Here is a 13419-nt window from a genome sequence, read left to right on the forward strand (position 1 = left end):
AAAACAACGCACATTTTCTTACTATCTTTTGGGACTTGGAAAGATTTGAGGAGAAGATAGTAATTGAAATTGTTCTTTTGCATTTCCCTTGGTTTTTTTTTTTTTTTTTTTTTTTTTTTTTTTTTTTTTTTTTTTTTTTTTTTTCGAGCTGGGGACCGAACCCAGGGCCTTATGCTTGATAGGCAAGCGCCTACCACTGAGCTAAATCCCAACCCTCCCTTGGTTCTTATTTATGGGTTTTTTTTTTTTTTTTTTATAGTTACCTATAGCGGTTTAGTATTTTGTTTACTTGTAATGTATACATTAGAAAATGAGTCCTAACCTCTTAGCAAAAGAGATAGATTTTGAAGTTACATTACTTTTTCTAAAGCTAGTTCTGTCAGAATTTTCATTTAAGTAAAGGAGCATGGAGAATGAGGCTGGTGAACCTGGGGCACAGTGGTAAACACTTTAAATCCCAGAACTCAGGAAGTAGAGACAGGTGGATCTTTGAGTTTGAGGCCAGCCTGGTTTAAAGAATGAGTTCCAGGACAAGTACAGACAGTACTATGTAGAGAGGCCCTGCCTCCAAAAATAAATAGTTGAAAAGAGGAAGAAGCCAGAATTATTATGGAAGCAGATACCTGTGAATTGCAAAATATGAATTTGACATGGTTTCTTCTCTCTGAGGAATTAAACTAAAACAGTAGGAAGTTGGTAGTACTAGATAGAAATGTGCTTATTCTAATCACTTGAGAGTGAGGGTGGCCTGGAGGGAAACAAAAGATTCAGTTGGGTTTTGCAGCTGAACTGGAGCTGGATAGAGTGAAGCCTACAGGGCAAAACTCCCACATTTAGTATGAGTGAAGGGGATGTGAGGTGGCATCTTGTGTAGTAATGATGATATCCTTTGGAGGATACAGAAGTTGGGGTTCAGGTTAGTTTGTAAACACCTTGGAAAGTAAAGGTTTGACTGAGTTACTGTATTGAAAATGGAGAATGATTTCAGCATATCGCCTTGGAAGATTTCATGTAATTAAATTGCTTCTCTGGTGACTGGTTTTCTCAGTTTTGTTTCTGTTGCTTGTTTGAACAATTTAGAGTTGTGCTGTTCAGTATATAAATTACTAGCTACGGGGTTGGGGATTTAGCTCAGTGGTAGAGTGCTTGCCTAGGAAGCGCAAGGCCCTGCGTTCGGTCCCCAGCTCCGAAAAAAAGAACCAAAAAATCAATCAATCAATCAATCAATCAATCACTAGCTACAAATTTTGGTAGATGGGGCAGGAGGACAAGAATATAGAGAATTTGAGTCTACATGAAAGAAACCATGTCTCAGAATACAAAAGCAAATATATATAAATATATAAAAAGATGGCTACTAGAAAATTTAAAATTGTGGATTTGGTCACATTAATTTTGTTACACTTCAGTGGCCTAGAACAACTTGCATTAGAAGTATTTTGCCCACATCCAGAGCATGTCCAATACAGAGGTCAATGCTAGCAGCAAACCACCAAACTGAGAATAGGACCCCCTTGGGGGAATTAGAGGAAGGATTGAAAGAGTTGAAGGAGGGACTGGAGAGATGGCTCAGCGGTTAAGAGCACTGACTATTCTTCCAGAGGTCCTGAGTTCGAATCCCAGCAACCACATGGTGGCTCACAACCATCTGTAATGGGATCTGATGCCCTCTTCTGGTGTGTCTGAAGACAGCCATGATATACTTATATATAATGAATAAAATAAATCTTTAAAAAAAAAGAAAAGAAAAGAGTTGAAGGAGCTTACAACCCCATAAGAACAACAATGCCAACCAACCAGAGCTTCCAGGGACTAAACCACTACCAAAGGACTATACATGGACTGACCCAGGGCTCCAACTGCATGTGTAGCAAAGAATAGCCTTGTTGGGGCACAAGGGGGGGGGAATATTGGGGGGGGGCAGTAAGGGGGACGCAGGAGGAGGGAATAGGGGCTTATGGACAGGAAATCGGGAAAGGGAATAACATTTGAAATGTAAGTAAAGAAATATATCTAATAAATAAATAAATATTTTGCTGAAGAGCATCTTGTAGAACCCTCCAGAGATGATTTGATTTCATTAGGAATATTTAACTTAGTTGATAAAATAGGGGCTGGGATTTAGCTCAGTTGCTTAAGGAAGCGCAGGCCCTGGGTTGGTCCCCAGTCAAAGAACAAAAAAAAAAAAAAAAAAAAAAAAAAAAAAAAAAAAAACCTGCCTAATATGCATGAAACCTCAACTTTAGTCAGTTTCTTTTGTAACTAACCAAGGCTCTTATTTAGCCAAGACTGACCCTTAACCTCCTGATCCTCCCAAGTGCCGGGATTTTGTTTTGTTTTACCATTTTTTTCCTTTTTTTTTTTTTTTTTAATTCTGGTTTAATTTGCATTTTGTTTTGCAAACTAGTTTGTTCTTTAAATCAGAGTTTTGAAAGTGGGTAAAACATCAGCACTGTGATGGCCATGATGATGTGTGATTTAATCCCAGTGTTGAGGGCTCCCTGGTCAACAGCATTCCAGAACAGCTAGGGTTACATAGAGAAAGACCCTGTCTCAGTGCGCCTCCCCCCAACCCCCAACTCCCTTCCAAAAAATAAAAAAACAAGTAAACAAGAAAAGGAAAATAGAAAAGTCACAACTTAACTATTTTCAATACTACAACTCAGTAGTGTTTTAATACATTCAAAGTATTTTGTAGGACAGGTGTGGTGATCCATGTCTTTAACTCTAGTACTTAGGAGCAGAGGAAGGCAGATTTCTTGAACTGGAGATCAGTGTATGGTATGATCTACATACAACTCTATAAAGTGTATAAACCTTGTTTCCAAAAAACCAACAAAAACCCCACAAACAAAAAACAAAACTAATCATCAATTTCTAAGCATTTTGAAAAGAAACTTGGGCCGGAGAGATGGCTCAGCGGTTAAGAGTACTAACTGCTTTTCAGAGGTTCTGAATTCAATTCTCCAGCAACACATGGTGCCTCACAACCAACTGTAATGGGATCCAGTGCACTCTTCTGTTGTGTGTCTGAAGATGGCTAACAGTTTACTCATATACATAAAATAAATAAACCTCTAAAAAAAAAAGAAAAAGACACTTAGTACCCATTAAACAGTTACTCTCCATTACTCCTTCCAGCCTATCATATAACCCACTTTAATTGGTTTTGTGTCTGTAACTGTAGATATTTCATATCAGTAGAATCATTAAGTGCCTAGTTTCCTCCCCCACCCACTCCCCCCCGCCGCCATGAGCCCCCCAGTTGAGGACCTTGCACTTGCTAGGCAAGTGCTCTACCACTGAGCTAACCCCAACCCCTAGTTTTTTTTTTTTTTTTTTTAAAGATTTATTTATTTATTTTATGTATATGAGCACACTATATCCGTCTTTAGACACACCAGAAGAGGGCATCGAATACCTGTTGTACAGCTAAACCACATCTTGTTCATTTATGCATCCACTGATGGATATGGATATGGTTTCTTTCCTTTAATGATTCTGTTTACTGCCACCACAAATGTGTTTTGGTTTTTTTGTTGTTGTTGTTGCTGAAAAAAAAAAAAAAAAAAATAAAGATGTATTTATTTATTGTATGTAAGTACACTGTAGCTGTCTTCAGACACACCAAAAGAAGGCATCAGATCTCACTACAGATGGTTGTGAGCCACTATGTGGTTGCTGGGATTTGAGCTCAGGACCTCTGGAAGAGCAGTCAGTGCTCTTAACCACTGAGCCATCTCTCCGGCCCACATAAATGTTTGCGTACATGTATTTAAATACTTTCCTTTCTTAGGTTTTGAAATGGTGGTGGGAAAATCAGTATTTTGTGGCATGAAAACTGATAGAAATTGAAATCTCAACATCCATAAATACAAGCTATGTTCTTTAATTTGTTGTCTGTGTTGCTTTTTTGTACAGTGGTAGAGTTGAAGGGTTGTGACAGATACAGACAGTGAAGTTTAAAATGTTTCATACTTGTGCCTCTTTTTATTATCGCTGACTTTTTCAAATTAATAAACTCTATTTGCTGTGTTGCTGGAAATGGAGCCCAGGGTTTTGTGCATGGTATGCAAGTTTGTATACCATTGAGTCATATATACTCTACAACCCTTAGTTGTTTTGTTCGTGAAGTTTTTTATTTTCAATTTTTTTTATAATTATGGCTCTTAGACTTGTATGTGTGTATATGGCTCATACATAGTGGTGCCTCAGGAGGCAGAAGAGGGTGTCAGATCCTCTGTAACTGGAGTTATACAGAGTTGTCAGCTGCCATCACGTAAGCCCAGGTCCTCTGGACCCCAACTTCTGACCTTGAGCTTTTTTGTTTTGTTTTGTTTTTTTTAATTTATTTTATGTGAGTACACTGTTGTTGTCCCCAGACACACCAGAAGAGGGCATCAGATCTCATTACAGATGGTTGTGAGCTACCATATGGTTGCCAGGAATTGAACTCTGGACGTTTAGAAGAGCAGCCAGTGCTCTTAACCGCTAATCCATCTCTCCAGCCCGACTTTAAACTCTTAATCTTTCTTTTCTAGCCTTCCTTCCAAATACTGGTAGTACAGGCATGTTGAATAATGGAGCAGGAAGTACAATTTCCCCATTCTGTTATCCTTAGTAAGATTCTTCCATTTCTTTGCTACATTTGTTAGAACTGATGGGCAAATAAGGATAACTTTTGTGTGTGTGTTACAATTTATGTGGATTTGTATATGTTTATGTATAGAGGTCAAAAGTTTCCCTTGTTTGTTACTCCTCAGAGGCCATCCATTTTTGTATTTGAGACAAGGGTTCCTCACTGGCTAGAACTAACTTACTAGTTGGATGAATAACTCCAGGGGTCCACCTGGGTCACTGACTTCCACAGTTTTGAGATTACAAGTTTATACCTATCTTTATACCTATGCCTGTCTTTCTTCTGTGTTGTTTACTTCAGTCCTTTTGTTTGTACATCAACATTTTACCAACTGTACTATCTATCTCCCCAACCCTGATAACAAGTCACTAATTAAAGTTCACAGCAAGTATTTACTCTATTACAGAGTCCTATAGCTTTTGACCAATTTATTAATTACTATAGTACTTACAGAGTTGTTTCACTCCTTAAGAATCTGCTGTGTTCATATTAAGTTCCCTTCCACTCTCCAGCAGCTACTGATCTTTTTCTTTTATTGGATATCTTTCATTTATATTTTTTAATGTATAAAATTATTGTCAATAAATTTTTATTTAAGGGGTTGGTTTGATTTCTTTGCTGTCCATCCAGGCCATCTGAAAATAGCCCTTTCTCAAGGTCATCCAGTTGTGCTTTTCAGCTCTGCATAATAAGAACATGGGAGTAATGGGATGAGTATTCTAGAACCATCTACATATAAAGTAACAACTGGATAAAGATTTGCTCAAAAAATGTTCCCAACAGGTTAACTGCTAGTCAAGTAGCATATGGAAAACCTAATGGGAATTTTTTATTTACATTTTAAATGTTACCTCCTTTACCAGTTTCCCCTTTAGAAACCTGCTATCCCATTCCCCTTCCCTCCTCTTTTATGACGGTGCTTCCTCACCCATCCACCCATTTTTTTCTTTTATTGGATTTTTTTTTTTTTTTTTTTTTGCTATTAATCTTTTTTTAACTCTATAGTCTGTCGTACCCCCACCCCCTCAATGCGTGTGTGCGTGCGTCCGTAGTTCGTAAGGGAGGGAGACTGTTGTTGAGCTCTCTGGTTATCCTCAGCTATGTAGATTCAATTGCTGGTGAAGACAGGTTTTGCCTTTGACCACTTGAGCCTCCATTTACCATGTGCAGTTTCCGTTTGTTTCAGTTTCCTGATGTGGGCTTATATGTTTGTGCCAAGAGAGCAAGAGATCTATAACTTGAGCCATTGTTTAAATGTTACTTTAAGAAAAGAAAAAGTGTGGTCTTGATGTGTATAACTAACTGGCTGGCCTCATGCTCACTGTGTAGCCCAGGCTACCCTGATACTTGATGTACTCAGTGTATGAAAGGCTGGGGATTGATTATACACATGTTCTGCCGTACCTGGCCCTTAAAATGTTCCTTTGACCCAAGATATTCTTTAAGTTCATAGTAAGAGCAGTAATCCTAATGCCAGCTCCATATTGGCAGAAAATATTAAGTGCTCATTGTGATAACATCATGATAAATTGACTTCTTCAATAAGTTTTCAACCTGTAGATTATATGTAATTTTGTATGTAATTTTGCTTAGACTGTAGATCAGGAAGATTAGTATGTTGTATTGAAGTGACTGCATCACTGACTTTTTCCTAAGCCGTGCTTTGGATGGACCCCAGGGCCCCAGAGGAACTCTAGCATCGAGCCACGTTGAGCCTGGAAATGTGCAGAACATAGTGACACACGGATATATTTAGTTGTAATAAAGTTTCCAGAAATATACCATTTAATAGGTGGTTGTAACGTGCTGTGTGGGTCCTGAGAATCAAACCCAGATCCGCTGCCAGAGTAACTTGGCTATATCTCCAGCCCCCCTGATTAAATTCTTGCTGTTGGAAATTGTAATCGAATTTTTCTATTGCTGTGATAAAGCGTGGTTTTGAAGGCATTATATTTATTCAGTCTTATGGTTTCAGAGAGTTAAGAGTCTTACCATCATAGCTGGGAAATGTAGCAGTAGATAGGCAATGATAATTGGGGCATCAAAATGAGAGCTCGCAGCTTAAACTACAAGCAGGAAGCAGACAGAAGAAACTACAAATGTATCAGTCTTTTAAATTCTTAAAGCTCTGGCTGGGCACTGGTGGACCATGCCCTTAATACAGCACACAGGGCTAAGAGCAGGTGAATCTTCTGAGTCGGAGGCCAGCATTCTATAGAGTAAGTAAGTTCCAGGAGAGCCAGGACTTGTTACACAAAGAAACTCTGGAGAGAGAGGGGCAAGGGAGGGAGGTATTTGAACCTTTTAGTTTTTGTTAGGCATATCTCTTCTCTTTAAGCAATTCTACCTCTTAAAGCAGGGTCTTTTCCTAACAACTTATCAGGTTTATCATTTCATATTAAATTAAACTACAGTTTGTAGATTTTATAATTGGATAAGTAAGGACCTCTTTACAGAAAGTAAGATTTCAACTTAGAAATAGTAAAGGCTTTGGTCCCCAGCTCCAGGGGGGAAAAAAAAAAAAGAAAAAAAAAAAAAAAAAGAAATAGTAAAGGCTTACTTGGGAACGAAAACCTTTTACCAATTATTTAAAAAGAAAATGTAGGACTTGTCTCTCTAGACAAGCCATTTTTTTTTTTTTTTTTTTTGGTTCTTTTTTTCGGAGCTGGGGACCGAACCCAGGGCGCCTTGCGCTTCCTAGGCAAGCGCTCTACCACTGAGCTAAATCCCCAACCCCGACAAGCCATTATTTTTGCAAGATAGATTTGTACAACATGGGTTCATTTCCAGAACCACAGTTGAATGTTGAGAATTTGTTGTTGTTTAGATAGGGTTTTATGTGGCCCAGACTAGCCTTGGACTCTGTAGTCAAAGATGACCTTGCATCCTGATCCCCTACCTTTGCCTCCCAAGGTCTCAAATTACAGGCATGTGCCACCAAACTTGGTTTTATTTGGCGCTGAGGACAAAACCAATGTTTTATGCATGCTAGGCAAACACTCTCCTAACTGAACCACATCTCCAGTTTCTCCCTCATTCAATCCTAATACAACACAGTTTTTCATACTCTCTCTCTCTTTTTTTTTTTTTTTTTTTCTTTTTTTTCCGGAGTTGGGGACCGAACCCAGGGCCTTGTGCTTGCTACGCAAGCGATCTACCTCTGAGCTAAATCCCCAACCCCTCATACTCTCTTTTTATCGTCATTATTAAGTAGCTTACCAAGAGTAAGAGAATGAACCCAGAATTTTAAGATTCAACCCCTGAAGGAAACTTTATTTCAAAGACAAAATGAAAAAATTTTAAAGTTCTTAGGTTACATTCAGAAACAAAGCCATAGTTTTTCTGTTTTAACTTTAGTTGGTATAAATGAGGTTGACAAATGCCTAGAAGGAAAATGAACTACTTGACTAGAACCCCGATGTGTAGAGATGGGAGGGGCAAGAGTGTATGTTTGTTGGAAATGTAATTTTAAATGCCAACTCTTCTTTTTCATTTGGTTTTAGAGACAGGGTTTTTCTGTGTAGCCCTGGCTTGCCTGGAACTAGCACTGTGGACCAGGCTGGCCTTGAACTCATAGAGATCTGGTTGCCTCTGCATCCAGAGTGCTAGGATTACAGGCATGTACCATAACTGCCTAGCTTAAATGCCAGTTCTTCGTCTTATATCATTTCCTTTTAAGGCTTCTTCTGGACAGAAAATAAAACAGATCTCCAGTTTTTACAGTTTGTTTTAGTCAGAGTCTCTCCATATAGATAGCCTTGGCTATCCTGGAACTCCTAGACAAAGCTGATCTTGAATTCAGAGATACCTCTGCCTTAAAGGTGTACACCACTGCACCCAATGGGTTTTTTGTTTTTTTCCTTTTGAGAATTCCTTATTTATTTATTTATTTATTTATTTATTTATTTATTTATTTATTTATTTTTATTACAGTCTTGTTGAAATTACTTTGATAGATTTTTTTTTTCATATACAGAATTATTTTACATACTGTCAATGTCTGCTGTAGAGGTTGATCTAACTTGGTCCAGGCTGACTTGACCAAACTTTAATAGTACAGATGCAATATTGGCAGAGACAGAAAAGAGCATCTTGAGTTTGAGGCTAGTTAGGGCCTATATATATATCCCTATCTAAAAACAACAAAAACTCAACAGAGTTAAAAACAAGTGTAGCCTTTTCCAGCTGTGTTAATTCAGCATCCCTTTCTTGTAATATGTTAAAGCAATTACGTTTAAATTAAACATGTTTTTCATTGCTTAGTTCAAGCTTTTTATTATTTAGTGGCAAAAAAAGTATCAAGTCAACATAATGGCCAAGAGTTTCAATGTTTTTGTAATGATATAGGATGTTCTCATTAAAATCATGAAATGTAATGAAACAGTCGAGTTTTGTAAACAGTTTATTCTTTTTTTTTTTTTTTTTTTTTTTTTTTTTTTTTTTCGGAGCTGGGGACCGAACCCAGGGCCTTGCGCTTCCTAGGCAAGCGCTCTACCACTGAGCTAAATCCCCAATCCCCTAAACAGTTTATTCTTTTCTGGAAGGAGTGCGTATGTATGTGTGTACATACACATATGTACACACACACACAGGCACCCCCTAAAAATTCCAGTATTGAGGAGAAAATATTTGCAGGCAAGTAACAATCTGTGGTACATAATCCTTGGAACCTAACAGATGATTGTTAAAGTTATACTGAGTGAATGAGCGTGTTCTCCTACTTAGTTTATGTGTAGCCCTTGCCAATCCCTGCTAATTGTAATACCATAATTTTACATGTCTGTCTTCATGTGATGTACGGACTAGCCATCTTCTCCAACATTGGGACTGAGCCTGTTTGTCTGTGTGTGATCACCACTTGACTTAACTGACCTTTGACAACTAATCTGCTGAATGGATTTACCAATTTCACCCATTTCATATAAATGAAATAATATCTGGATTTTTTTTAAACTTAGCTTTAGGTTTTCACATCGTGGTACATATCATTTATTGCTAAGTAATAGTAGTTGATATATAGAGATGGATTTTTCAATACTTGTACCTTCATTGACTGTCATGATGATGACATCATGGTGGGTATAAAGTAGTTTGATGGGTTTGGTTTTCATCTATCTATTGATGAATGATACTGAACATCTATTCATGAGTTCATTTCTATTTGTATATTGTCTTTGGAGAGACTTTTTTTTTTTTTTTTTCTTTTTTTTTTTTTTTCGGGGCCTGGGACCGAACCCAGGGCCTTGAGTTTGATAGGCAAGCACTCTACCACTGAGCTAAATCCCCAACTCCTTGGAGAGACTTTTTTAAAGCTCAATATTGATGGCCTTCTAGAGTTGTTTAGCCTTCTTGATCTGAAGAAGAATAGGTTTGGCCTATTTAAGTGTTTATTTTAGGCTATTTTTATAAAGGGATTTTATTTTTAATTGTATATGAGCATAGGTTTCTACACGTGCCTCTAGAATAGGGTATTGGATCCCCTGGAGCTTGCTCTTTAAATACTGACCATCTCTTCCACCTCAATTTAGGCTACTATTGAGATTGTTTTATAAATTTAATTTAAATTTCTCAATGAAAAGTTTTGTTTTTATATTTGAATGTCTTTTTAAATATTTATTCATTTAAAAGTATTTTTACTTTTAATTTATGGAAGTGTGTGTATCTGCATTTGTGCATGTGCATGCCATTCTACAACAACAGACAGTGGCATCAGATCCTCTGGAGCTAGAGTTACAAACATGTGTACTGGAAACTGAAAGAATAGTATGCAACTGTTAAGCACTGAGCTAATTTTCCAGCCCTTATTTGAATGTCTTTAAATGTCCTAACTCTGAGGGGCTATGATAGATATTTAGTAGGTCTGAGGGTTTTTTTTATTGTGAATTTATATCTCTAGGCTTAAAGAGGTAGCAGAAATAAAATTCAGCCAAGTTTTAGGCCACTGTGATCTAAAGAATTTCAGGATAGTCAGGACTACACAGAGAAACCTTATCTCAAAAACAAGCAAAACAAAACCGAAAGAAACAAAAACAAACAAACAAACAAAAAACCCTGTAAACTTCACAGGTTAGAAGCCCAGTGGTTTATTACCACTTTGTTTTATTTTGCGCATTTTGAGAATATCAGCCAACCTTAAGCTTGGAGAAAGGAAAGTGAATGCTTTGAACTAGCAATTGAGACTGGAACTCAAATTCTCCATGAGCGCTGACTGGTTGGTAGAGAGGAAGGAAAAGTGCATTATTTTATCTTTGTATCCTTTTTTTTTTTTTACAGCGTGGTACCATGCGACGTCGCTATGAAGATGATGGTATTTCAGATGATGAAATTGAAGGGAAAAGAACTTTTGACTTGGAAGAGAAGCTCCATACCAACAAATATAATGCCAATTTTGTTACTTTTATGGAGGGAAAAGGTCAGTATCATTTTTGATTCAGACTCTGAACCCCTTGATGTAAGAATCATCAACTTGAGATTTTAGCATCTGTGCAACATTAAAATATTACCTGTTGAGGATATTTAGTTTTTCTCATAATGCTCATTCTCTGCCAGATTTGAAGTACTCTTTTATTAGAATAGGAATGTTACCAGGAAAAAGACCTTTTTCCTTTTCTGATTTCTTGGCTTGGGTTTAATTAAAAATGATACAGGTATGGTGGCACATGCCTGGAATATAAGAATATAGGAATGGTCTATATGTTATAATGTATGTATAAGTATATGTAATGGTAAGTTAAAGGCCAGCCTGGGCTACATAAGACTTTGGATAGAAGGAGAGGGAGCGAGAGATCAAAATAAAAAGAGTACAATGAAATTTCTTTTATGAGATTGGATTCCTTATGTGTTATGTAGTCTTGACCTTCAGGAAACTATGAAAAGATTGGATGTATAATGTTCAGACTATTTAAGCCACTAAGAGACATAATTTCTAATTAGGATGTATGAAGTGACTCATTAACACAACTACCTACAAGCCCTGATTGTCAATATACTTTCTGTATTTCCTAAGAGATATAAAACATCATATGCACAGATAACAAACACTATAAATACATTTTTACTTAAAATTCCTTTTATAATTTTTTTTTCAATGATTCCTCTCTAATTTTTTCCCCCATGGTTTCAGATTTTAATGTAGAGTATATCCAGCGGGGTGGCTTGAGAGACCCTCTCATTTTCAAGAACTCTGATGGACTTGGAATAAAGTAAGTGCTCTGGTCCTAGCGTGAGATGGTTGCAAAATGGCTTTTACACTCAGAGGTTCAGATAGTGGCGATCTTGAGAACCCAGAGCAGTAGGTAATTGAAAATAACTTCCCAGTTACTTTGTGAAATATGTTTCTTGTTTCACAGGTGATTCATATACCTAGAAATGAAAACTATAGATGAGCTTAAAAGAAGTTTTAAGTCTCTTGAATCTATCAGTCTGATATAATTGCTGCTGACATTGTGGGATTTCTTCCTATATATTTAAAAAGTATTTAAACCTGAACATGAAGATTGATTGATATTTCTGGAAAGTGCTTCATATTTTCCAGATCCACACTGACTAGAGAAGTAATGCTTCTCGTTTACTGGTGTTTATTTCATAGGATGCCGGATCCAGACTTCACAGTGAATGATGTCAAAATGTGTGTGGGTAAGTAACAAACTTTTGGCCTGCCTCTTCTTCATCTTTGAGGTATAGGAACCTTAACGTATATATTTTATTAGAAATAATTGTTTGATTATCAGCTCAGAATTTTCCTCAAAAGACATTTAAAAAGAAAACAACTCTCTAGGGAGGAGATAGGAAGTTACTGTATGTATTCAGGGGAAATTTTTCTCCAAAGCAAAAGTTTTCTAAGATTTATTTAATGTATATGAGCATCCTGTCGCTGACAAACCAGAAGAGAGCATCAGATCCAACTACAGATGGTTATGAACTACCAAGTGGTTGCTGGGGATTGAACTCATGACCTCTGGAAGAGCAGACAGTGCTCTTAATCACTGAGTCATCTCTCCAGCTCTCAAAAGTTTTTTGTTTTTTTTTGTTTGTTTGTTTGTTTGTTTTGTTTTTAATTTAGTTCATCTAAAGCCTAGGCATGGGAGATAACTTTTATAGTCTGTAAAAATGCAGTAAAATGGTATAAAGTTTTCTGTTTCCAATAAACATGAGCAAAAGGAACTCTTCTGACTCTTGCTCTCCTATGGAATATAATAGTTCTATTTCTTACTTTGGACATTAGAATAGCACCACCTTTTGTCACTTGGATCCCTTTTAGACTGCTGGATAATCTTGTTCAATCCTGAGAGGTGAAAGTCACCAACAGTCTTAATTTTCTGATCCCAGTATTACTCATGCATGCCCTAATGCTCTAAGCACCTAGATACATGTATTTCTTCATACCTAGCACAACTTGTGAACTACGTGATCAGTAAATCTATTGAGTGATCAAAATCCTTACCTATCCTTTCAGAAAGAGCTCTTTTAGGAGACCTAGATAATTTGTGAGTACTCAACATTGTAGAACTTCATTTAACAGGCTGGAAAAAAATGGCTTTACCTGAGTTCAATTCTCAGCACCCATATGTCAGCTTACAGTTGTCTGTAACTCCTATTTCAGTGGATCCAATACCCTCACACAGACATACATACATGCAGTCAAAACAGCAATATACATAAAATAAAAATAAATATATTATTTTTTAAAAAGTTCACTTATCACTTATTTTTTGTTGTTGTTTCTAGACAGAGAGATTCAAGTATATTAAGCTAATCTCAAACTCACTGTGTAGTCAAGG

General features: G+C 37.0%; 1 protein-coding gene and 1 pseudogene across 1 annotated transcript in view; one reads left to right on the forward strand and one right to left on the reverse strand.

Moving 5' to 3' along the window:
• Kdm2a (lysine demethylase 2A) overlaps positions 1–13419 on the forward strand; it is a 69831-nt gene that overhangs the window by 15251 nt on the left and 41161 nt on the right. Inside the window, exons 3-5 of the mRNA XM_032896433.1 lie at positions 10913–11051; positions 11763–11841; positions 12228–12274. Coding sequence (XP_032752324.1) covers positions 10913–11051; positions 11763–11841; positions 12228–12274 — 265 coding nt within the window. The remainder of the gene's footprint in view (positions 1–10912; positions 11052–11762; positions 11842–12227; positions 12275–13419) is intronic.
• On the reverse strand, positions 5408–5489 carry LOC116894995 (annotated as a pseudogene).

The sequence above is a fragment of the Rattus rattus genome, chromosome 2 (assembly GCF_011064425.1).
Source record: "Rattus rattus isolate New Zealand chromosome 2, Rrattus_CSIRO_v1, whole genome shotgun sequence".
NCBI classification, from domain to species: Eukaryota; Metazoa; Chordata; class Mammalia; order Rodentia; family Muridae; genus Rattus; species Rattus rattus.